The sequence below is a fragment of the Ictalurus furcatus genome, chromosome 7, assembly GCF_023375685.1.
Source record: "Ictalurus furcatus strain D&B chromosome 7, Billie_1.0, whole genome shotgun sequence".
In the NCBI taxonomy this organism is placed as follows: Eukaryota; Metazoa; Chordata; class Actinopteri; order Siluriformes; family Ictaluridae; genus Ictalurus; species Ictalurus furcatus.
In genome coordinates, this window is record NC_071261.1 from 25,605,676 (window position 1) to 25,632,268 (window position 26,593).

Consider the following 26,593-nt stretch of genomic DNA (forward strand, 5'->3'; position numbering starts at 1 on the left):
GGTTTAGACGTTAATGGCTGTGTGTTGAGATATTTTGAGGGGACAGCAAATTTACACTGTTACACAAGCTGTACACTCACTACTTTACATCGTAGCAAGGTGTCATTTCTTCAGTGTTGTCACATTAAAAGATATAATCAAATATTTACAAAAATCTGAGGGGTGTACTCAATTTTGACAGATTATATATATATATATATATATATATATATATATATATATATATATATATAATATAAATAAAACATTGATATTAAGAGAAAATAAATTTTATCGTAGTGAATATCGTAACATTCACTGTATTAAGCTTAAGTGCAGAAATAGATCTTACCCTTGACAATGACGTGAACAGTGACGTCATCATACCAGGATTTGTCCTCAACAAGACATCTATATTTTCCTTCATCAGAGACTCGGAGAGCTGAGAGTTTGAGTGAAGCGTTGCCTTTCTGTAGCTCCTCTTTAAACAGTAATGTTCTTCCTCTGTAAGACTGAGCCTGATCTTCATTTCTGTCTTCATGATCTTTATAGAGATGCACTAATGAATCCACATCTTCTAATCTCATCCACTCCACTGTCATGTCCACAGTGCTGGTGTTGGGTTTGATAAAACAGGGCAGAACCAGGTCTTCACCAGCTACAGCATCAAGAGGAACATGTGGACCAACCACCTGTAATCCCTCTGGGTTTTTTTTTTTTTTTCAAAAACAAATACTCTCTCTCATATATATATATATATATATATATATATATATATATATATATATATATATATATATATATATAAAATACGCACACTCACAGTGGTGCTTGAAAGTTTGTGAACCCTTTAGAATTTTCTATATATTATTTCTATATATGCATAAATATGACCTAAAACAACATCAGATTTTCACAAGTCCTAAACGTAGATGAAGAGAGCCCAAATAAACAAATGAGACAAAAATATTATACTTGGTCATTTATTTATTGAGGAAAATGATCCAATATTACATATCAGTGAGTGGCAAAAGCATGTGAACCTCTAGGATTAGCAGTTAATTTGAAGGTAAAATTAGAGTCAGGTGTTTTCAATCAATTGGATGAGAATCAGGTGTGAGTGAGTGCCCTGTGAAGGGGAGTTGTGTGAAAATATGAGGTTTTAAGTCATATTTTGCAAATATAGAAAATTCTAAAGTGTTCACAAACTTTCGAGCACCACTGTGTGTGTGTGTATGTATGTATGTGTGTATATATATATATATATATATATATATATATATATATATATATATATATATATATATATATATATATATAAAATATATATTGTGTGTGTGTATAATATAATTAGTGTGTAACAAGACGGAGCTTATAGCTTATTTAATTGTACTTTGACCTGACTGTTGTGTGTGAAATTCTCAAGGGATCAGCAGTTTCTGAAATACTCAAACCAGAACATCTGGTACCAACATCCATGCCATGATCAAAGTCACAGAGATCACATTTTTTCCTCTTATTCTGATATTTAATGTGAACAATTGCTGAGGCTCTTGTTCTGTATCTGCATGATTTTTTGCATTGTGCTGCTGCCACATGATTGGCTGATTAGATAGATAGCAGGTTAGATAGCAGGTGTACCGGTGTTCCTAATAAATTACACATATATGAATTTAGAATTGCATTGTATGTGATTGATGTTAAATGTGAAATGGCACATGTCGAAACATGAATAGTTGGTTATATATTACTCAGTTCAGGTTATTTTGCATTATTTCAGATTGTTTCATTGGAATTAATCCAACCTCAGGCACCAAGATAGCTACGAGGTTGTGGGTAAGAAAGGTGGGAAGGTTTCTTGGGAAAAGGACAACATAGTCAGCCCACACATGTGTACACTCCTCAGGTGCCTAATGGATTTTGAATGGATATGCATGAGAGTACTGCGTGCATGTAAAGCTCTCAACACAAAGATCCAGTTTTTAATAAATAATCAACTTTAACAGTTTAACTGGTTGTCTTGTTTTGTGTTCAAATTCAGAGTTGAAATTTTACAGTGACTTATTGGTCAAAATTTGATTTACGGTATGTGGCTGGAATGTATATATTTTCAGATTTTTCATTGTAAACTCATTTATACAAAAATACTGTGTTTTTAGAATTTTTATTACTACTGTAATTATACTGTATATTACAATACATTGCTTTAAACTTGGTTAAAAGTTAAATGAATAGTTACTGTAAAAACACAAGAAATAGCTGTAATTTACAGTATCCGTGGGAAGAAAGTGAAACTTGGTATTCTGTTATAGTGTAATTTTTTTTTTATTATTGTTGTGTTTAACATCAGACCAGTCAACTATGTGCAAAGTTCATGATATGATGGCCTGTATAGTAAAGTTTTTATTTATTTATATAACTGTTCATCTAATTCTGATTGTTTAAACTAATGTCCATGTAACTTGCGTTGCCTTTTTTATTTCTTTGTTAAAGGGGACCTATTATGCAAAATTCAGTTTAACATGCCGTTTGATCGATAAATGTGTGTCGGCACTGTATGTATACAACCACCGTATAATGGTAAAAATCCACCCACTCCTTTTTTATATTCCCCATAAGTCATAAACAGTGTCTCAAAATGAATGAACATAAGAGTCTTCATGTACTCACGACATCAGAGCCACTGAAGATGCAGAGGAGTAGTTTGATTTTTGAAGGAAATGTGCCCCAAAAATAGCTAAATTTGTATGTTTGTTTGAATCATTTTACACCAGACTGCTTTGTGAACGAGGGTCAGTACAAAGCAGGATTTGCTGAAAAGTTGATTCTCAAGAATGGATCAATACCAACTGTTCGTGATCCAGCCTTATATCCAGAAGATGCAAGTATCGCACTGTATATTTTGTGAAATGTTTTGCAAATCGCCTTTCCCCATGTGCTTGTTAGCAGATTCCATGGCTAATGCGGCTAAAGTTAGCATTGTCTCCGTTTGTGTTCACCAAGACCAGAGCTATGTCGTCATTTTTATTTTTAACCCAGAAACGCTTACTGTCTGTATAATACATACATACAGGTCTGAACACCGGTATTCATGGTGTCAGTCATACTGGTTCTCCTGATTTGTTGTTGCTGTAGTATCTGAAGCATGAGCTGTACAGGCACAGTGCTCTTCTGGAAAGGGGGGTGGGGGAGCAGCAGCTCATTTGTATTAGAGACACACAAAAACAGTGTGTTTTTGCTTCCACCCAAAAAGGGGCATTTACAGCATGGTATAATAAATGTGGGGTATTTTGAGCTGAAACTTCACAAACGCGTTCTAGGGACACCCGAGACTTGTATTACATCTTGTGAAAAGGGGCATAATAGGTCTCCTTTACATTTGCACATGATGGTGGTGGAAGAAGTGAACCTGTTTTGTTAAGTGGAGAAGTTGATCAGAAGTTGAAACATTGATCTGTTTTTATGGTTACAATGTATTTTTTGATGATCGTGTTCTTGCTCATTTTTATATATGAAAATGGTTACATCGTTTTTTATTTATTTATTTTTATTAAAAGATAATTACTGTTTTTAATGTCCTGAGATTCATGGCTTGTTATTGAATGACTCAGAATCAACAAAAACATGGATTGTGTGCTGATTATTCATTTATACAGACTGATCTAATTTATTTATGATTAATGATGCATGAATGTATAAATAGTAAAGATAACTGATGAAAATTGAGGTAAAGAGAACATTAGGGGACCATTAAGAGAATGTTATGAGAACATTATGGGAACGTTTGGGGAACATTAAGAGAACGTTATGGGAATGTTCTGCAAAGCTAAAAACAACGTTCTATTACCGTAAAGAAAACTTTCCTGACTAACCAAAAACAAACCTTCAAAATTTATGCTCTGGGAACCAAATATTGTTAGCTGGGTAATTTCTTACTCCTCAACCAGAAGTATGCACACCTGCTTTTCTCCATGTTGAACGCTATTGGCTGTTTGCAGCAAACATCTGGCTTGATCTGACATCAAATATCTGGGTTGATTGAGAAAGTTGATAACCAGTGTCATAAAACCTGTTAACTATAATTAATCCGGGTTGGATTAGTTTGGTTTTGTCAACTCAAAACCTACTCTGCACCTCTGAATTTGTTCAAATCGCTTCATGAAACAGGCCTCCGGGTTCAGTTAAAGAGTTACACACCAAAAGGATTTGAAATAAGCTCTCTCAAAAACAAATTTTACACACACACACACACACACACACACACACACACAGAATAGTGTTTTTTTTTTTCCATACCTGACTGAGAATCCATTAAGCTGTAGAGAATCAGGAGAGTCACAGAAATGAACATAATCCCTGAAAGACAGTTTAGCGTTATTGCTTCAGTCTGTTTCACAAGATAAATAACATTTTACAGATGACACTTGTTTTAGCACGATTTAGCACATCGCTTTTATCAAAAAGTCAAAATGCTCACTCATTTTAAGAGGAATATTTTCTCAATAAGAAGAGGATAAACGTAAACACACTTTGTTCCACAGTTCTGGCTTTCAGTTGGTGTACTTTGGTTTATGTTCATTTGTGAGACACACCTTTTTCATAACGAAACATGATAAGAAGTGAGGTGGTGTCTTTGAAGCACTTAATTTAGGTTCAAGCTGCAACAGCACATGGGTGATATTTCCATCTGCAGACTACTTTAACAGTGAGTGCTCTGGCATCAGGTAAAACTTTTATATCTGCTACCAAGTGTAAAAGTAAAATCACATCGGATCTAGTACAGTGGTAATGCATGTTCATATTCTAAAAATATATTGAATGTATGTATTTAATATTTGCACATTATGTTTACTAAGCCAATGCAAGAATAGCACAGGAATGAATGCTTCATGGAGTATTGTATGTGGACCACGATGCTTTGGGTATAAAATGGGCTTCACACTCATGATTCTATTATGTGAAAAGCCATAAATGAACCCAACTGAACCAATGAGCCCAACTGTTTATCATTTTCTAGAACTTATTTTAAGCCCTTAAACTAGGCCCTTAAAATGAAATATTTGTTGGAATGATTAGGATTATAAAACACACACACACTGTCACGATTTCCCCTCGTGGTAAGTGCTATAGCATGCAGCGTGCTCGGAAAACCGAAGTGCGAGCACTCTTCTGGGTTTTCAGAGGCCTTGACTTTGTTTACATTTGACACATGCATCTGTGATGATTTCTGTCCTGTCTCTGCCGCTGAATTTTCATTGGTTCATTCCCATATGTGTCATCATTGTTTTCAGCTGTCGATTATGTTTGTTATTTAAACCCCTCGTGTATCTATGTATGTCATGAAGTATTGAGTGTTATCACTGTACCAAGCGTTTGTACCCTGTTCCTCGTTTTATTTCATGGTCTTTGATCTTGTTTCTTGTTACATGCTTTTGCCTTGCCTAGTTTATGCCCGTTTGCAGATCACCTGACCCACTACCTGTTTCTGACCATGCTTTTGTTTCATGATTTGGATTTGTCTGCCTGACTCTCTTTAATAAAGCTCTTATCTTTCATTGCATCGGTCCTAACCTCCATTACGTGACACACACACACTTCATACAACCATAATAAACATAAACCAACAACAAGATCATTGTAGTACCAAGATGACAGTCGTCTGCTTTATTCATCAGTGCATAGAGGATATTTATAAGACATTATTTATACTAAACTAAGTGGAATGGCAACAATTGCTGTCTGAGTTTTGGTCCAGTTTGGGGTTTTATATATGATCTTGAATATTTCCTGGAGAATTAAGTTTAAGAAACACTACTAGTAAAGATAAAATTGTTCAAATGATAAAAGTCTTTATATGTAGTCTAAGCAGGTAAGTTTCTTTTAGCCTTGCCAGCCACAACCATAACACTGCTGCAGGAAAAGCTGTGAGGTTTGTCACTGTGTGCATTTTGTGTGTGAATGTCAGGTGACTACTACAGAATGACTACAAAAGATGTGCAAATTCTAAACTTTTGCAGGAATCTGACCTAGTTTATCCATCCATCCATCCATCTTCAACCGCTTACTCCTTTTCAGGGTCGCAGAGGAGCCTGGAGCCTATCCCAGGGAGCATAGGGCACAAGGCGGGGTACACCCTGGACAGGGTGCCAGCTGACCTAGATTATCTCTTTTTTTAATCGAATGCAGTAAGTCTGTCAGACCAGACCAGCACTCATGAGCAACAGCGATGTGTTAGTCGTTGTTTCCAAACACATTGTTGAGTTGCTGAGTCACTCTAATGAAGATGGTACGGCGACTCAGCTCCTTCAGCTTAGCAGCTCCCATGTAGGTGCAAGTGGAGCTCAGTACGTCCTTCACAGTGACCTCCACTGGCCCTTTATAGGACACCTCCACTGTCTTACCCTCAGACGCCCTGCATCCACGAGAGAGAGAGAGTTGTGTGAGTTTTTTTTTTTTTTTTAAACTGCTCTCTCTGAAAATCATTTCCAGGGACTGGTATCCAAGACAACAGGAATAATAGAATATATCTGTACTGCATGCTGCCTGATATCCTGTCTGATAACATTACACATGTTAAAACATGGTGTAATGACTTTACATCCTGATTTTTTTCTCTCCTGTACTCAGTACTCTGCCAGTCTTTCTCTCACCTGTACTCTGCTACTCCTCCTGCATGCCTCTTCATGGCCGTATCGGAGCTCATGCCGTAGAACAGTTTGTACTTTTTTGCCGTTTTTCTCAATGGTCTCACCCCCACTCTCAGAGTGACCTGCCAACATTCCACCTAGCATCACGAAGTCCGCTCCCGCACCTGTCCATCACACAACACAGCCAATCAATCAAATATAGTTCAGAGAATATTAGACACATGGAGCACAAAATCCATGAAAATAGGTAGGGAAATGTAAGTGGTATTTCTTCTTGACTTTGTTGGTTCTGAAAAGTTGTCACAAGTTGCTTTTGTAGCCTCCCATTCTATACTCTTACTTTTATTTGGCATTTGAGAGGGCAGTTGTGTGCCACATTCATAGTGGTCCAGAGCACCCTGTTCTTTAACCACAGTCTACAGTAAGTTGATAATACACCAATCCTCTGATTTAGGGCAAGTGTAAGTTTTTAAACAAATTTATCCAGTTTCAACAGCCTAGAGACAGAAGATGGCCATCCATCCAATTCCACTGTTTGCATGCCAACCTCAGCATTTTCCAAGACCTTTTCCCCACTTTGGATATAGATGTAAAACAATACTGTGATGGTGTTGGGTCACACTAAACACTACCTTGTGATTTCTTTGGGGGTTTCTGAATGTAGAGCTAGCCACACAGCTTTCATCTGGAAAATGTTGATATGCTGTTAAAGTTCACAGCTTACTTTGCCACACTTAGATCTTCGATCTAAACCCGTACATATACTCTCCTACACCTGCTGGGTGACATCTCTTGTAACAATCGCCCTTTATGCAAATAGGACACCAAAATTCATGCCCCAAAAGAGGAAATTTCAGTTAACAAAGCCTCAGTAGTGAGCACGTTCTCTTGTCTCCATCACTAACGCATGTCTTCGTGTCATGGCTGAAAAGTAGGAGTTGCTAGCACCATGGTCTTACCTAGACATGCAAAGCTTGTGCATGGCAGCCTGCCCATTTGAAATTCCTCAGATGCAGCCATAATCACACATGTTCTCACATCTCCACTAGAGGAATTGGAGCTAAGCCCAGTGGCCCAGTATCTAGGGATGGGCATTATTCAATAATATTCTATTTGAACATTTGAGCTCATAAAAATATATTTGTTTATTTAAATGAAGTTTAATGAGAATGACGTGATTTTTCTTAATCATTAAGATTTTGTCACCGTTTCAGAACAAGCTTATAATTAGCTTATATCCACAACAAGCTTCTTTTTTTTAGCTGAAAACAAGCAATGTGTGTAAACAAAATAGTACAGAAGAAAAGAATTTAAGCTCACGCAGAGCGAAAAAAAAAATGCTAATAAAGCACACAGCCCCAATTAACGTACAGATCCAACATAAACACTTGGATGTCGTGTTTATATTGTTTCACATGTTCTTGTTGAGAAAAACAAGCATACAGTATCCACATGTTCGGGTGAAAGTCGGCTCCCTAGTCTGTAAACGATTAGGCTGGCTGTGGAGAACAAAGATGTTCCAGAGACACACAGTTAATGGCTTGCTAAACAGCCAAGTTTGTTGAAGCACTTTGTACTTTCTGTCCACCAATGAATCAGAAAAAAACAACAACCATGTGTTAAGCTGTGGCTTTAGCAAAAATGTATTAAGTCACTGAGAAAACCTGATTGGAAAAATTATGATCCAGAATGCTTGTTTATGTTTGGCAATGCCTCCTGTCAGTCATGTAATAGACACTATACTCTACAGCGCCACCCAATGCATTTAGTTATAATTGTGAGGTTTAGTTTGGGTGCTCAGGATTTAACATGCATTCACTGCATTTACAACCAGCAAAGCAAAACTGAGCGAAATTCAAGTAGCATTTTTACTTTTCAAATAATTATTGCACCCCTACCAGAATCTGCCAGTGACACAAAGATATCATCACACTTTCTATCAATAGACATGGTGGACCATGATTACACTGTGGAACTGTTGTCCCATGCACACTGCTACTTCCTCAACCCTTGGCTGTAACACAGCGGGATATTCTCTTACTTTTTTTCCTTCATGGAAGGCAAAGCAGCAATCAAACATGGTGCTGTAGTGGACTTTTACACACAACCTACCAAGACATGTATAAAGGCAAATCTACAGATAGTGTTCTCATGTCTTTCTGAAGCATTAGGATGCACATCGTAGAACACAAAATCTATCCCCTGTTTACAGTAATATCTTTAACATTAACATTCTGAGATAAAATTATTTTAATAATAGCAAGCAAAATGCTAGTACTGTGTAATAAACAGATTGCACCATAATCCAGAGCAGTGAAACATACCAAAAGCCTTAGGGACATCACCAGGACAGGTACATCCTCCATCCTGGGTGAGAAACCATAAAGAAAACAATTCAAATCTAGCAAGAACATCTGCTCTCCCACAAATGCCTTGGTTCGCTAATGTGGACTAAGCAGATAACTGTAGCTCACAGAGATGATGTGTCCACCCAGGCCATGTGCAGCATCAGCACACTCGATTACAGCACTCAGCTGAGGGTAGCCCACACCTGTCTTCTTACGGGTTGTACGCACTGAGCCTACACAGAAAAAAACAGCATATATGATGTACATTAAATAAATTTGATATGTTATAAATTATAAATGCCAAATAAATTAAACATGCATAATAAATGACAACACACAGATACCAGTGTATGATGATTATGTAGCACTTGTATGCTCTGATACAACTTTATTGAGCTACTGGACCAGTTCTAGGTTCGGATGGAGTGGGGTAACGGTGAAAAAATTAGACCAGAGACCAGGTACTTTAAATACAAAAGCCGGCAGTTTACTGAAGGTCAACAAAAACAATTCATTAAACAGACATCAGAACCAATGAAGAGTCCTGCAAGTAACAAAAGGTAGGTAGAAACCATTTTAATCCTTTTTTCCTCTTTCCCTTTCCTTCACCTAGGTCACAAATAATTTGGTTTACCTAGCTTATTTTATTAGATTAGACCGGTCTAAGTATCTTATTTTAGGTTAATAGGGTGTGCCTATTTTCTCTTTCTTTTTTTATCCCTTGAGTTAACTCTTTTTTTTCTTTCCTTACAGGTGATAAAACATTTATGTCATTTCCAAATCACAGTCAATTCAAGTAAAACACTCTTAAACCTTGAATCATAATATTCACAATGATGAAACAGAACACAATGTGAAGTAACACTTCAGATCGGTTCAAGTTCAGTTTCACTTATATCTTCAAATTCAATTAAGATCAGTAAAGTTCAGCTCAGTTCCAAGGGAAAAAATTGGTCCCGACACTCCTACTGCTATGACAGCGAGTTTACCGGAGTCCCAACGTACACAGCAGATCCTCTCTGGCACGAAGAAGCCGAGTTGTCTCTAGAAACTTTGTCCATGGGTTTGGCTCGCCCTCTTGTATCCCGTGTCTGTGTGTGTGTGTGCGTAGTCCCCACACATGGCAGACCAAAGTCCAATTTCAAACAGGAACATAAACAACAACAAAAAAAAACCTGACCAAAAACGTTGTGGTTTTCTTGTATTTAATCTTCATAAATGCCCAAGCAGGTAAGTATTGTTTTTGAGCTTCTAAATCAACTCTTCACAAAAGCTTTTAACTTTTTAGCTTGTTAGTCTGTCTGCTTCTCCTCTCTGCTCAGTGCTGCTTCAATATGGGCCAACAAGTCTTTTAACGGGGAAGCGTCACCACAATTCCTTACAGCAATACTTCTATTTGTTTACATTAAATCACTGTCAAACTGTTTTTAACCATTCTTAATTGTTTCTTACATGTATGTGTTTTAACTGATTAGCTTATTTATACATTTTATTAATTATTTATTGGTGATAATTCAATGTGGGTTACACTAGGATTAGATTAGAGTATGAATTAGGGCTGTACAATTAATCGGATATCGATCACAATTACAATTTTGACTGCCTACGATTAAATGAACATGATCGTCTGTGATATTGACATTTAAAGTTTGTCCTCGGCTCATAGAAAACTCCGCTGTTCTCCCCAAACAAATCAAGCGCTTCCTACACTTACAGCCAATCACATAGGGCGGCACAGGGATGACGTCATTTTGTAGTGCCAAAACCTGGAAATGGAGTTAGTATTTCAGCCCTCGAGCTGCCAGCTTCGCTTTGAGCTCCAGTGCTTGTGCAAGGAGAAATCATGACACTAGCATGATGCTAAATGGCACTGCAGAGGTTGTCGGGGACATTAAACCTCATCACGCCGAACAGGAAAAAACTTTGCAGATAAACTCAGGGCTCTACAGGGCTCTCTCGCATTTGCGACTGAAGTTCTTTGTGTGACTGTGAATAAATATTTATTTGCACCTCTGCGAGTGACCTGTTCAGAGTTCTATAATACAATTGGAATAAAAACTACAGGAAGTCCAAAATGCATCTACACCACAACAGTTACTTTCACGCTGTTTTTCATCTCCTCAGTCAACCGAACAAGTATGCAATTACTGCAGAGAAGCCATTATGATGAAGCGTAACACTGAACATCATCTGCTTCTGTCAACTCTCCGATCTCACAACCGCCATCTTTTATTGATCACGCAAAATGACCTGAACCTGTGACCTGCTTGTGTAGACACAGCGGCTTCACACGGAGTAAATTAATAATAATGTTAATGCTACAAAGTGGGTTTAATTCAAACTTCTTTATTGAATAATTCCTCACCAATCATAATCAAGATTAGCAACTGTTCAGAAGGAGTACGCTGCTGCTCTCCTTCACGCTCTTCACTAACTCTAATACATAGTGTATTCATTAAAATTTATAAAATATAAATAAAATGAGAAATGAAATAATGTGTAATTACTATGGGTTGCATTTAATATCAATTTGACATTAAGCTTAGTTCACTATTTCCTTAGAAGGCTATTATCCTCTTTTCCAATATGGATTATGTTTGTGTTAGTCTACTTTTAATTAGGACTCTTTATTGTTTAAGATATTTAAAAATAAACATTTTATTCTTGTTTATTTATCAATTAACCAACAGTATTTATCATTGTTAACAATTCAGTTAACATTGACCATGAGCAGAGAGCTTACATTTAACTGTTTATGATAGACCTCCTGATTAAAGTTTAAACAAAAAAAGATGGATCGGTAACGGCTGTATCGGTATAAGATCTGGATCGGTATCAGCTGTAAAAATCCTGATTGCAGCATCCATAATGAACACCATTAAACTAAAGCGCTTTGCATCTGACAGGTAAATGAACTCACCCAATCACATCATATATGAGATTATTCAGATATATACACTATACACAGAACGGTTCAAGAACTGAATCCAGCCCATAACCATGACAGTGGAAAATGTCTAATAGTGTAGCTTTAAATATATTTAAGAGGAGCAGTCTTCAAACACTGAACATTGAGGTTCATTGTATTTGTTTACAAGGTGGAACAGGTTAACATTTGTTGTTTTTTTGCAACAGTCTGTAATTTTTTTTTCCAGTTTCATTTTTATTGAACATTTCTGCTGAACATTTCTGCTGAACTAAACATTTCTGCTGAACATTTCTGTTGAACTAAACATTTCTGCTGAACATTTCTGCTGAAATAAACATTTCTGTTGAACATTTCTTTTGAACATTTCTGTTGAAATAAACATTTCTGCTGAACATTTCTGCTGAACTGAACATTTCTGCTAAACATTTCTGCTGAACATTTCTGTTGAACATTTCTGCTGAAATAAACATTTCTGCTGAACATTTCTGCTGAAATAAGCATTTCTGTTGAACATTTCTGTTGAACATTTCTGCTGAACTGAACATTTCTGCTAAACATTTCTGCTGAACATTTCTGTTGAACTGAACATTTCTGCTGAACATTTCTGCTGAACTGAACATTTCTGTTGAACATTTCTGCTGAACTAAACATTTCTGCTGAACATTTCTGCTAAACATTTCTGCTGAACATTTCTGTTGAACTGAACATTTCTGCTGAACATTTCTGCTGAACTAAACATTTCTGCTGAACATTTCTGCTGAACTGAACATTTCTGCTGAACATTTCTGCTGAACATTTCTGCTGAACATTTCTGCTGAACATTTCTGCTAAACATTTCTGCTGAACATTTCTGCTGAACATTTCTGCTAAACATTTCTGCTGAACATTTCTGCTAAACATTTCTGCTGAACATTTCTGCTGAACATTTCTGCTGAACATTTCTGCAGAACTTTTCTGCTGAACATTTCTGCTGAACATTTCTGCTGAACTAAACATTACTGCTGAACATTTCTGTTGAACTTTTCTGCTGAACATTTCTGCTGAACTAAACATTTCTGCTGAACATTTCTGCTGAACATTTCTGCTAAACATTTCTGCTGAACATTTCTGCTAAACATTTCTGCTGAACATTTCTGCTGAACATTTCTGCTGAACTGAACATTTCTGCTGAACATTTCTGCTGAACATTTCTGCTAAACATTTCTGCTGAACATTTCTGCTAAACATTTCTGCTGAAAATTTCTGCTAAACATTTCTGCTGAACTAAACATTACTGCTGAACATTTCTGTTGAACTTTTCTACTGAACATTTCTGCTGAACATTTCTGCTGAACTAAACATTACTGCTGAACATTTCTGCAGAACATTTCTGCTGAACTAAACATTACTGCTGAACATTTCTGTTGAACTTTTCTGCTGAACTAAACATTTCTGCTGAACATTTCTGCAGAACATTTCTGCTGAACTAAACATTTCTGTTGAACATTTCTGTTGAACTAAACATTTCTGCTGAACATTTCTGTTGAACATTTCTGCTGAACTAAACATTTCTGCTGAACATTTCTGTTGAACTAAACATTTCTGCTGAACATTTCTGCTGAAATAAACATTTCTGTTGAACATTTCTGTTGAACATTTCTGCTGAAATAAACATTTCTGCTGAACATTTCTGCTGAAATAAACATTTCTGTTGAACATTTCTGTTGAACATTTCTGCTGAAATAAACATTTCTGCTGAACATTTCTGCTGAACTGAACATTTCTGCTGAACATTTCTGCTGAACATTTCTGCTAAACATTTCTGCTGAACATTTCTGCTAAACATTTCTGCTGAACATTTCTGCTGAACTGAACATTTCTGCTGAACATTTCTGCTGAACATTTCTGCTAAACATTTCTGCTGAACTAAACATTACTGCTGAACATTTCTGTTGAACTTTTCTGCTGAACATTTCTGCTGAACATTTCTGCTGTACTAAACATTACTGCTGAACATTTCTGTTGAACTTTTCTGCTGAACATTTCTGCTGAACATTTCTGCTGAACTAAACATTTCTGCTGAACATTTCTGCAGAACATTTCTGCTGAACTAAACATTACTGCTGAACATTTCTGCTGAACATTTCTGCTGAACTAAACATTACTGCTGAACATTTCTGTTGAACATTTCTGCTGAACATTTCTGCTGAACTAAACATTTCTGCTGAACATTTCTGATGAACTAAACATTTCTGCTGAACATTTCTGCTGAACATTTCGTCTGAACACGTCTACCAAACGTGTCTGCTGAACATCACCTTTTCTCTTCTCTCCTCCCCTCCCTTTCCCAAATATTCCATTGAGAAGAAAAAATAAAACAAATTGAGCAACATACAGCAGTAAACATTCACAGGTTTTTCTTTCTTTTTATACTAACAAAGGAAAACAAAATTAAAAGTATTAATTAAATTAAAAGTAACAGTCTGTAAAATTAACTGAAAATATTAAATTTAGTTTATCAGAAGTTAAATTAATTTGTCATGGCTCACACTATGTTCCTAAATTTTGTCATAATTGTCTGGCTCAAGCTTTCTCATGCCTACTTGTGTGTTATTTGGGGCACATTAATGTTACCATCTCTTAAAAAAACAAAAACAAAACAAAACAAAAAAAACCCCTTAAACTTCAACTGTGCTCCTAATTTTTTGTAATTGGAACACAAGTGCTCCTAAACGAAATTGTCTTGTGTCTCTCCTCCTGTAAACAATGTTATTGCCTTTTCTGCATTCGCCTGAATTGTTTTCATTTGGTTACATATTGTTATATTTGATGCATATTTTCATTTGGTTGATGCCATTTTTATTTTTACTTATCCTATATTTTGGGTACAATTTTATTTATATTTTGCTTCTACAAGATGATGCACTTGAAGGACCAGTCTAATTTTATGCAAAGATTTGTAAATTAGTAGGAATGTAGCACAACATGGAGGTGAAAGCAGTGGTCTGTTTATTTAAATGTGAAAGTGCAATAAAAATATGTTGTCCCTAAAATCAATCAGTAATCGTGATCTGAATATAGATCTAAATAATCAGGATTATCATTTTGGCCATAATCATGCAACCCTAGTATGAATTTTATCAAATGAATAGTAATCTTCCGATGTTTGAGAAGAAATGTTGTGGAAACAAATGGGTGACTTTTATAGGAGGCGAAGATCTCTTTTTTAACTGTTAATGGGTTGTTAAAACAATGTCTTCTGTATGTTAAGGTTTTTTAATTGTGGAATAAATTATATTTTAAAAGTTAAAAAAAGTCTCTCTCTCTTGCTCTGTCTGTCTGTTTGTCTCTCTCTGTCCCAGACCTGCAAACTCAGAAGAGGTGAAAAAGGTGACATGTTTATGAATAAAATTGTGGGGGTCTTGGGGCATCCTCCCCTATAAGAAAATTTTTGTAATTTTAACATGTAAACGAAGCATTTTGGTGCACTCTGACATGAAAATAAAGGGAAATGACATTTGCTTCAAGTGAAAAAACCACAACATTTATTGACACCACTTCATTTTAACTTTTTGGCATACCAGCCACCTTGGTTTGACAGTGTGACAAGAGGGCACAAGAGACCTTGTTTAGGGGCCATTCACATGTCGCGCCTAAAAATGCATGGAAAACCCCGTGTTGTCTGCCGTTGCTAAGCAACCATGAGCCGCTCTCTCGACGACGACGAGGAAGTTTTAGCACAGGATGGATTTACAGCGCTGCAAATCCCTTGCAGAAGCTCTGCTACTAGGTTTATTTATGGAGAAGAGAGACAAAAAACGTCGTGTTTGGGCGCACCCCACCCTTCAATCACGTAGAAAACATGGAGAATTTCACCAACTAATCCAACCGCTCCGTGAGATTCAAAACCTATTTCAGAGTGGACAAAGAGAAAGGTTGAAGATGACTGGTTGGTTCTTGTCACATGACCTGTGGTGCGCTTGTGGAATTCTGAAAAGTTGGGATTTTCCATCTTGAAAACTGAGCGCATCACACAGCATGAGTGCATCTACATTTAATATAACGAATAAAAGAATGGGCCCTTATTGTGCTTCCAGACCCCAACCCCCCCCCCCCCCCACACACACACACACAAAAACAAACAAACAAACAAACAAACAAACCAACTCTTTGGATCTACACGATTCACGTAAATGACATATTTTAATTCAAAACGGCGAATTCTGCCGAAAAGCGACTAGTTTGAAGGTATGCTGTCTGTCTCTCTCTCTGTCTCTGTTATATGTTAGGTTGGATTTATTTATTACACATATTTGCATAATTTTACTATTTATTTATGCCATCATTGTGTCCTTTAAATTATAACAACACAACAAATATTTATTGAAATCATGGACTAAATCTGGTCACACTGTGTGTTTAGTCAGAACGGTTTTCTTTCCTAATGCCTTACTGAGCTGGATATCACTTCACTACAAACCAGCTTACAGTTGCCTTGACTTACTGTCCCGCTCAGCATTTACCCCTTTATCACATAATGACATTTTCATTTCAGTGTGGGAAATGTACTGAATAAAACCACAGCGGGACTGAAATATTTATGAAAGCAGAAGGAAATTTTACTGCATATCTAGTTGGCTTTTCAAACAGGAAATAGAATAAAATGTGTATTTCCGGTTGGTTAATCCTGTTTCTTGCACTAGTCAGTGATATCTCCTCAACATGACTTTTCACTAAAGTCACAAAATGGTCTTATGCAGCAACATAAAACGTCAGAGCAGAAACACGTCACTGACCAATCAGAAAGCGCTTCTCTCATGAATATTAATGAGATTCCCCCTGCTGTCCTACGTTTAAGAAATTTGTTTTTTGTTCAGATAAGAACGTTTTCTGATGGACCACGTCATACAGCTTTGGCAGAATTTAGCACAGATAGATGATTCATTTATTCATTAATTTCTTTACTATTTTTAAGAAGAGAAAAACCCTTACATGTTTATTTCTAAATAAAAAATGAGTGTAATTGTGTTTGTGTTTGATGAAATTTGAAGGAGAAACTCAGTGGTGTTCGGTTTTATCTACACAGACATCAGCAGCTAAACTTCATACATTTTATTGATCGTATTAAATTCTGCAGTAAAACTCAGTGTGAACTGTAAATGATCTTTATTCATATTTGATTTGAAATAAAGTTCCACAATCATAATTTGTAAAAACAAACTGGAGGATTAAAATGATTTGTTTTATGTGAAAATAACAAACCCCCAGGTATTAAAATAAACTGTACAGCACTTTAAAAAGGAATATGTATTTCTAAAATTTACCAGAACAAGTAAGATGTTTCTTTTAATTCTCACCATTTAATAATTGATTAAATCTGTGAGGTGAAAATTCATTCAGTGTTAAATACAGGAGTGATGATCAGTGGTGCTGAATTTTTACCTCCTTCATTACTACAAGGACTGAAGAATGGATAGAGTTTCTCAGTGAAAGACTGAGCAGTGAAAGAGTAGATATGAGAGCTGGACTTCACATCATAAAAGGAGACCAGACCCTCCTCATAATCCACAAACACCCCCACCTTCTCCACCTTCTCTCTCAGTGTGAGGCGGACAGAGGGACCAGCACAAGCCTCATACTGATTCTCATTCCTCAGTTTCACAGTCCAGAATCCACTCTGAGGAGTCAGTGTAATGTCCCCCTTTCTGTTAATGGACTTTTTGGCCACGCCAACATTCCACTCAGTTTTCCCTCTGACCTGCACCTCATAATAAAATCTCCCTGAGGAGAAACTCTGCTTTCCCAGAACACAGACACATTTATTAAACCTCTTTGGAGTATCAGGGAGATTCTGTTGTGTGTCTCCATGTCTCACTTGTTTTCCATCAGCAAACAGGATGAGTTTAGGATGAGCTGTATCAGGATCCAGAGTCACATCCACTGAGAGAAACACACAGAGTGAGATGTGAGTTTGCAGGTAAAAAATATTAAATCATCATCAGTGGATCAGATTCATTAGGATTTATAAGAGGATTTGTAGAAGATTAAATAATTAAATATTTTTAAATGATCTCTTGTAAAAGAGAAAACGTACAGTTGATGGTAGGAGCCTGTCAAAGATGAGAAATATAAAATGTTTTCCTTCTGAAACTTTACTTTAGTCATTTATTTGTGTTTGTAATTTTTGTTCTTCAGGAAAAACAGAGAGAGAGTCACAGAAGATGAGAGAAAAACATTTGAGGAAAAACTTGATCCTGATGGAGAAAATAAGTTCAGCGAGTCTCTAGTGATAAATATCTGGTAAGTTTTAGTTTTTGGAAGAAAACACGTGACTCTAAAGTCCATGATGGAGACAAACTGCATTTTTAAATTCTGCTTTTAAATTTTTCGACTTTTCGACTTCTTTATCCAGCACAACAACATTCACCTCTGACAGGCAAAGAGTTTTATACTCATCACTTTTCCACATACAGTATCTCACAAAATTGAGTACACCCCTCACATTTTTGTAAATATTTGATTATATCTTTTCATGTGACAACACTGAAGAAATGACACTTTGCTACAATGTAAAGTAGTGAGTGTACAGCTTGTGTAACAGTGTAAATTTGCTGTCCCTCAAAATAACTCAACACACAGCCATTAATGTCTAAACCACTGGCAACAAAAGTGAGTACACCCCTAAGTGAAAATGTAAAAACTGGTTCAGTTCAACATGGCACCTCATGGCAAAGAACTCTCTGAGGATCTGAAAAACAGAATTGTTGTTCTACATAAAGATGGCCTAGGCTATAAGAAGTTTGCCAAGACCCTGACACTGAGCTGCAGCACGGTGGCCAAGACCATACAGCGGTTTAACAGGACAGGTTCCACTCAGAACAGGCCTCGCCATGGTCGACCAAAGAAGTGGAGTGCACGTGCTCAGCGTCATATCCAGAGGTTGTCTTTGGGAAATAGACGTATGAGTGCTGCCAGCATTGCTGCAGAGGTTGAAGGGGTGGGGGGTCAGCCTGTCAGTGCTCAGACCATACGCCACAAACTGCATCAAATTGGTCTGCATGGCTGTCGTCCCAGAAGGAAGCCTCTTCTAAAGATGATGCACAAGAAAGCCCGCAAACAGTTTGCTGAAGACAAGCAGACTAAGGACATGGATTACTGGAACCATGACCCGAGGTCTGATGAGACCAAGATAAACTTATTTGGTTCGGATGGTGTCAAGCGTGTGTGGCGGCAACCAGGTGAGGAGTACAAAGACAAGTGTGTCTTGCCTACAGTCAGGCATGGTGGTGGGAGTGTCATGGTCTGGGGCTGCATGAGTGCTGCCGGCACTGGGGAGCTACAGTTCATTGAGGGAACCTCAATGTGACATACTGAAGCAGAGCATGATCAGTATGCAGCATTCCAGCATGATAATGTCCCCAAACACACCTCCAAGACGACCACTGCCTTGTTAAAGAAGCTGAGGGTGAAGGTGATGGACTGGCCAAGCATGTCTCCAGACCTAAACCCTATTGAGCATCTGTGGGGCATCCTCAAACAGAAGGTGGAGGAGCACAAAGTCTCTAACATCCACCAGCTCCGTGATGTCGTCATGGAGGAGTGGAAGAGGACTCCAGTGGCAACCTGTGAAACTCTGGTGAACTCCATGCCCAAGAGGGTTGAGGCAGTGCTGGAAAATAATGGTGGCCACACAAAATATTGACACTTTGGGCCCAATTTGGACATTTTCACTTAGGGGTGTACTCACTTTTGTTGCCAGCGGTTGAGACATTAATGTCTGTGTGTTGAGTTATTTTGAGGGGACAGCAAACTTACACTGTTACACAAGCTGTACACTCACTACTTTACATTGTAGCAAAGTGTCATTTCTTCAGTGTTGTCACATGAAAAGATATAATAATACATTATTTCCACACAATGTTTTACTAACATTATAATCTTTCATTTTTACAAGTGAAGCTTGTTAAAATGTCTGATCTCCACAGGATACGTGAGTCTGATCTATAATGAGTTGACGTTAATCTGTGTCTCTCCTTCCTCTCTCCTCTCTCCTCTGAATGAATGAATAAAAAGTATAAACAGATATCAGATGCTCCGTTATAACTCGCTAATTCCCCCACACTCCTGCTGCAGACTCCAGATAAAGAAAGAACACGATAGTTATAAAACACTTTTATTTATTAATCTGATTCAAATCCACGATTGCCTTCGCAGTGTTCTGTTGATATAGTGACACAGCCGTGCTCCTGAGAGGAGGAGGGGTTTAATGGTAGGAGCTCCATTGCCTTTGCCGAACCCTGAGTAACCCGGATGTTCAACTTCAGTTATTTCCGGGTTGAATTTTGCAACTGAATTTGACTGGTAGAATTTGAGCTCTGAAATTATCGACCTGAATACAGACTTCTGAATATCTGACAACTGAATTATTCAATCTGAATTTGTGATCACTGGGGCAAAAAACAATTGAAAATAGATATTTTCAGATTTTTTTAAAACCTGTATGTAAAACATGAATCTGAACACTGAAAAAAAGAAAATTGAATAAATACAGATGTGTTCAACCGTATATATTTCAATGTTATAAATGTGTGTCACCTTAGAAATGTATATCAGTTTTTCACTCCCATACACGGACACACGCACACACACAACTTCTCGCTTAATGAGAAAATTTCGATAAACAAACAGAACAGAGACATCCGATCTTCTACCAGCACTTTAAATAAAATCATTTCTCCTCTATGTTTATGTCAATCATACTATTTACTGTTTTGTTTTCTGGTGTTTTTCAACATCAAATCATCAGGTTTAATCAATAAGCAGCAGGACACCAGTGAATTTATTTACAGTCTGTACTTACTGTAGCTCTTTACTTTACTTACAGTTTACTCAAAATGACTTTTGTGAAAAAAAGATATGAATTCAGTGAAATGTATGATGAGCTCGACAGGTGTGTATTATTTCACCTGATAGAAAATTAACTTTATTTTCAGATTTAATTTCTCCCATCGTTTTAAAGTCATTTTAAGATGACCAAATAAACACTCCACTGTGTGTATAGAGATTTAAACACATTTTTCCTCAGTTCCTCCATGGTTTTGTGTTTGTTTCGTTATTCTCTGTTCTTAATGTAAATGATGGATATTATCCAGCAGTGAGGAGTTTTCATCTCGACAGAGTAAATTGTAAAGTTTTATGAAGTTATTATATTATTTGTCCGCTAGATGGCAGTGAAAGACCCCAACACTATATACTTACACACTCCTATCAGAAAACAATCACTGCAAAATAAACAAATCAATCATTTACTAATGGATTAATAAAAACAAATTCATAAAGGCAAATCCCATGAAAAAAAAGATTAAGAAAATGTAAAGTTTTAATTCTGCTGTGTGAGTGCTTGGCAGAAAAGCCGTTTCCCCATTTACTCACTATAGCAAAATCATGTACATGTTTATACGCTAGCTAATAGATTAAACTGATAAGTCAACTTTCTACCTGTGTTTTTAAAATATATAATTTCCTCAGAATTATAAGGATGGTAACTAATTTTATTTTTCTGTGTTGGATACTTTTATTTTGACATGGGTTCGAAATGACTGCCTTTGCAGTTCCTTATCTGAATGCTTTCGATATGACCTGTGTGTGAGTGAGTGAGAGAGAACTGCAGCTTTTATTGAAAAAAAAAAACTGTAAGAGACCAAGATTTATTTTTAGTGCCTGAGGTTAGGCACACACACACACACACACACACACACACACACACACACACAGAATATAATAAATACAATAGAGACTCTGATGTAACTGTACTGAAGATAAGATTGTTCTTACCTGAAAACTTCTTCTTCTTTATTAACTCTGTGAAACATGAATCAATATTTTATATGAATTTATTAAAATAGAATTAGATTCAACAAAACATAATAAAATAATTAATATTTGAATCATATTTACACCACAGACCAAAAGTACAAACCAAATCCATCCACCCATTTTCCATACCACTTATCCTACACAGGGTCGCAGGGAGCCTGGAGTCTATCCCCGGGATAGTGGGGCAAAAAGCAGGGGACGCCTTGGATGGGGGGGCCAATCTCATGCACTACACACACAAACACACACACTACACACACACACACTGCATACACAACCCATATGTTCGGACTAGAGCAGGAAACCGGAGTACCCGGAGGAAACCCCTGAAGCGCAGGGAGAACACGTGCACACAGGGCAAAGGTGGGATTTGAACCCCCAACCCCGGAGATGTGAGGCAAACCTGCTAATCACTAATCCCCCGTGCCCCCCACAAACCAAATAAAAAATAAATCAATATTTAAAACACCAAAAACAAATTTATTGCCATCAGTAGATTTTTTTTTTACCTAAAAATAGAGAAGGAGAAAAATATAAATCTAAGAATCTGTTCCTCTTCCTAAATATATACCGCTCCCTCCATAAAGGCTTTTTTTATTTGCATCTGTTTTAAATTTGTACTCAAACATATCACATGTGGTTAAAGTGCACATCTTCAGATTTTAATAAAGTGTATTTTTATACATTTCTGAACATGTAGAAATTACAACACTTTATACACAGCCTCCATTCCATGGTATCATAATATTTGGGACATGAGCTGCACAGGTGTTAGTGATTATTCAGGTGTGTTTAATTGTTTCATTAGTGCAGGTATGAGAGAGATTTCAGCATCTAGTCTTTATTCCAGGCTTTTGGTCACCTTTAGAGTCTTCTTTTACTGTTCGTCAACATCAGGACCAGAGTGAGGGTGAAAGTCAAGGACACATTATAAGGCTGAGACACAAGAATAAATCAGTCAGAGACATTGGCCAAACTGTAGGCTTACAAAAATATCAACTGTGTGGAACATTATTAGGAAGAAAGAGAGAATGGCTGAGCTTAGTAACTATAAAGGGTCTGGTAGGCCAAAGAAGATCTCCACAGCTGATAACAGAAGATTCTCACCATAATGAAGAAAAATCCTCATACACCTGTCTGACAGATCAGAAACACTCTTCAGGAGGCAGGTGTGGATTTGTCAGTGAATAATGTCTGCAGAAGACTTCATGAACAGAAATACAGAGGCCACACTGCAAGATGCAAACCACTAGTTCTCCACAAAAACAGGATGGACAGGATAGTTTACTAAAAAGTACATAAAGGAGCCTCCAGAGTTCTGGAAAAAGGTCTTGTGGACAGATAAGACCAAGATGAACTTGTATTAGAGTGATGGCAAGAGCAGAGTGTGGAGGTGAAAAGGGACTGGACAAGATCCAAAGCATACCACCTCATCTGTAAAACATGGTCCTGTACGACTGCCTCAGGTACTGGCTCACTCATCTTCACTGATAATGTGCTCCTGCTGATGGCAGGAGCACAATGAATTCTGAGAGCTGTTATTTACACATGGTAAAACTCAGGGGTATAAAAAATACTCATTATTAAAGAGTATGTGCACTTTAACCTCGTGTAAATAGTTTGAGTAAAAATATAAAATTGTGGCGTACAGACACAAATAAAAAAATATATGCTTCATCCCAAACATTATGTATCTAATTTCTCTACTCACAGTTCTTCACAAATCTGAAAAATAAAAGTCCTTAAAGTGTCACAAACTCAGATGTAATTACCGTATTCCACTCTCTGTCTCTGCAGCTCTAAAAAGAGAAAAAAGTTCATATTAGAGATTAAACAAACTTGTGTTGTTTAACACATGCATGATGTCAAATGAATAATATTATATACACTATATGGACAAAAGTATGTGGACACCTGACCATCACACCTATATGAGCTTGTTGAAAATGCACTTTGAATTGTAACATTTTATTAAAGTGGAAAAAGTGTGGAAAATCTGTTGTTTGATGTTCGTTACGTAATGTGTATTCGTATTAGCTATTAGTAGCACAAGCTAACTGTACCAGCTATTTTTCTTTGTAATGTCTCTATATAGGTTTAATGAGAAGTCATATATGACAGGATACAATGAAACCATGGTTATGAGTTATGTCTTTTTTAATTAAGCAGTACATGATACTACCTACTTTGCAGGTAGGAACTAAATGTTGTTCCACGTGCAACATACAATTAACTCGAGGAACCATTTGAGCCATCGGATGTCCATATACTTTTGGCCATGTAGTGTATATTAGAGGTAATGTCATATGTAAAGATGATAATTCATATCAGTAATTTATGTGAATTTATTGTAATTCCTTTTAGACTTCCTCCCCCACACACATTGCATTCCTCTTACGTCTAGACCATGTATGCAGTGCTTCATTATCTTACATTTTAACAAGGTGATATTGTCACCTCCAATTAAATATTCAGTATGATTTTAAAAGAACAAAAAGTTCATTCTCACCTGCATATCTCTTCTCCTTCTGAAGCTCTGAGGCTAAAACAGATAAAATAGTTGAGTATTGTGTGTAAATTCTATATAAATAAAAAAATGAACAGATTAAGCAGTCTAATATAGTGATAAGGTAAAAGGACAACACAAATCAGATTGCAGTTATGAAATGTAATTGTCCTCTGATGTTATTTATTTGTTAAATGATTGAGCACACTTCACAAAGTGGAACATGAGGTTACAGGTCAGTTATGAGCAGGGTTGGGAGGGTTACGTTAAAAATGTATTCCGTTACAGTTACAAATTACTTCATAAGAAATGTAATCAGTGACATAATCCAAGTATCACAATATGAAAGTAATGTTATCTGATTATTTTTGGATTACTTCAAGGTCACATATGTAAATAAAGTCAAGAGAAACTAAAATACTGATCTAAAATACTTTTATTTACGGCTTATTTTAGAGCTTAAAACATATTCAATGTTTGGATTTGTTTTAAGAAAATGAATAAATGAATAAAAAGATCACGGTCCCTGATGCAGGTAACATTACAGCACAAAAGCTAGGGAGACCATATTCTGATTTTCCAAAAAGAGGACACCTTTTTGGGGGCATGGGTGTGTGTGTCTCTCTTAATAGCATTCAAAACAGTGTTACTATGAATGCAGACTTTAATACACTGAAAAAGACACTACAAGCATCATTACACACACACACACACACACACACACACACACACACACACACACACACACAGTATATCATAAAAGTGAGTACACCCCTCACATTTTTGTAAATATTTGATTATATCTTTTAATGTGACAACCCTGAAGAAATGACACTTTGCTATAATGTAAAGTCGTGAGTGTACAGCTTGTATAACAGTGTAAATTTGCTGTCCCCTCAAAATAACTCAACACACACCCATTAATGTCTGCAGGGACAGCAAATTTACACTGTTATACAAGCTGTTTTTGATACCTTGAAATGTTTTAAAATTAATTTTTATTACCCTATAATTTTTTATTACAATTTTTAATACTTGAATTTCATATAGTTTAATTCAGAACCAATGCTTTTAAATTAAGATTCACATTGACAATTTTCAATAACATCACATTTACACACGTTATTTTTTTCAAGCATGACAAATTCAGGATGAGGTTTTGCTGACTCTGATTTCACTCCACAACACTCCGTCCTGTTTACTTCCTGTTGTCCAAATCTGGATACAGGACCTGAGCTGCCCATAATTTAGTAGCATTCATTTAAACAAACATGGGAAGGAGCTGTAATTTCTGCCCTTCTCCCCCGATCTGCACCTTCTTGTAAAGCATCACCATGTTAAATTGTGTCTCTGAGTTAAAGAGGCACAAACAGTGTAACAACCTCACAGTTATCTTTGTGATTACTTTTGATCAGAGTGATATTGGAGATTAAACATACTTGTAGGATAATGTTTAATACACTTATTATTTTCCATTGTGTGAGTTGTGTGTTGAATAAAACCAACAAGTTCACTTTATTTAACTTTGTTTCTATAATACATTTTATAGACAGTAGAAATGTGGTGTTTAACACATTCATGATGTCAAATGAATAATATTATATACACTATATGGACAAAAGTATGTGGACACCTGACCGTCACACCTATATGAGCTTGTTGGAAATCTCATTCCAAAACCATGGGCATTAATATGGAGTTGGCATTGCACATAGTGATCTTAGGCTTGTGTGCAGCTGCTTGGCCATGGAAACCTATTTCATGAAGCTCCTGATGCACAGTTCTTGTGCTGATGATGCTTCCATTGGCAGTTTGGATCTCTGTAGTGAGTGATACAACAGAGGAAAGGTGATTTTTACGCACTACGAGCTTCAGCACTCAGCGGCCCTGTTCTGAGAGTTTGTGTGGACTAACCCTTCATGGCTGAGCTGTTGTTGCTCATAAACACTTCCATTTCACAATAACAGCACTTACACCATGTTCACACTAGCACACGACATGTCGCTCGTGTCATTTGTAGTTTGTCTCTTGTGGGCATGGAGTGAGTGCTGCTGCTGTTGCGTGTGGGTGTGTACCGTCCATTCAGCTCCAGTGAGAGTCATGACCAAAATGTAGCTTACAGCACACAGTTAACTACAGTATATTATTTATTTATCTTTAAAATACACTTTGAATTGTAATGTTTTATTAAAGTGGAAAAAGTGTGAAAAATCTGTTGTTTGATGTTTGTTACATTACGTGTATTTGTATTAGCTATTAGTAGCACAAGCTATCTGTACTAGCTATTTTTCTTTGTAATGTCTCTATACAGGTTTAATGAGAAGTCATA

General features: G+C 36.7%; 1 protein-coding gene and 1 pseudogene across 2 annotated transcripts in view; both read right to left on the minus strand.

The window, feature by feature from the left end:
* Positions 1-5,628: 5,628 nt before the first annotated feature.
* LOC128610712 (GMP reductase 2-like) lies at positions 5,629-10,112 on the minus strand (annotated as a pseudogene).
* A 6,498-nt stretch (positions 10,113-16,610) lies between these two features.
* Positions 16,611-26,593, minus strand: part of LOC128610254 (butyrophilin subfamily 1 member A1-like) — a 36,513-nt gene continuing 26,530 nt past the window's right edge. Inside the window, exons 12-15 of one of the 2 annotated variants that reach the window (XM_053629453.1) lie at positions 24,268-24,300; positions 23,531-23,557; positions 21,717-21,743; positions 16,611-17,822 (exon numbers count right to left, since the gene is read on the minus strand). In XM_053629453.1, the coding sequence (XP_053485428.1) occupies positions 17,275-17,822; positions 21,717-21,743; positions 23,531-23,557; positions 24,268-24,300 (635 nt within the window). In that variant the 3' untranslated portion in view covers positions 16,611-17,274. The remainder of the gene's footprint in view (positions 17,823-21,716; positions 21,744-23,530; positions 23,558-24,267; positions 24,301-26,593) is intronic. The other variant, XM_053629454.1, reaches the window with a different exon arrangement.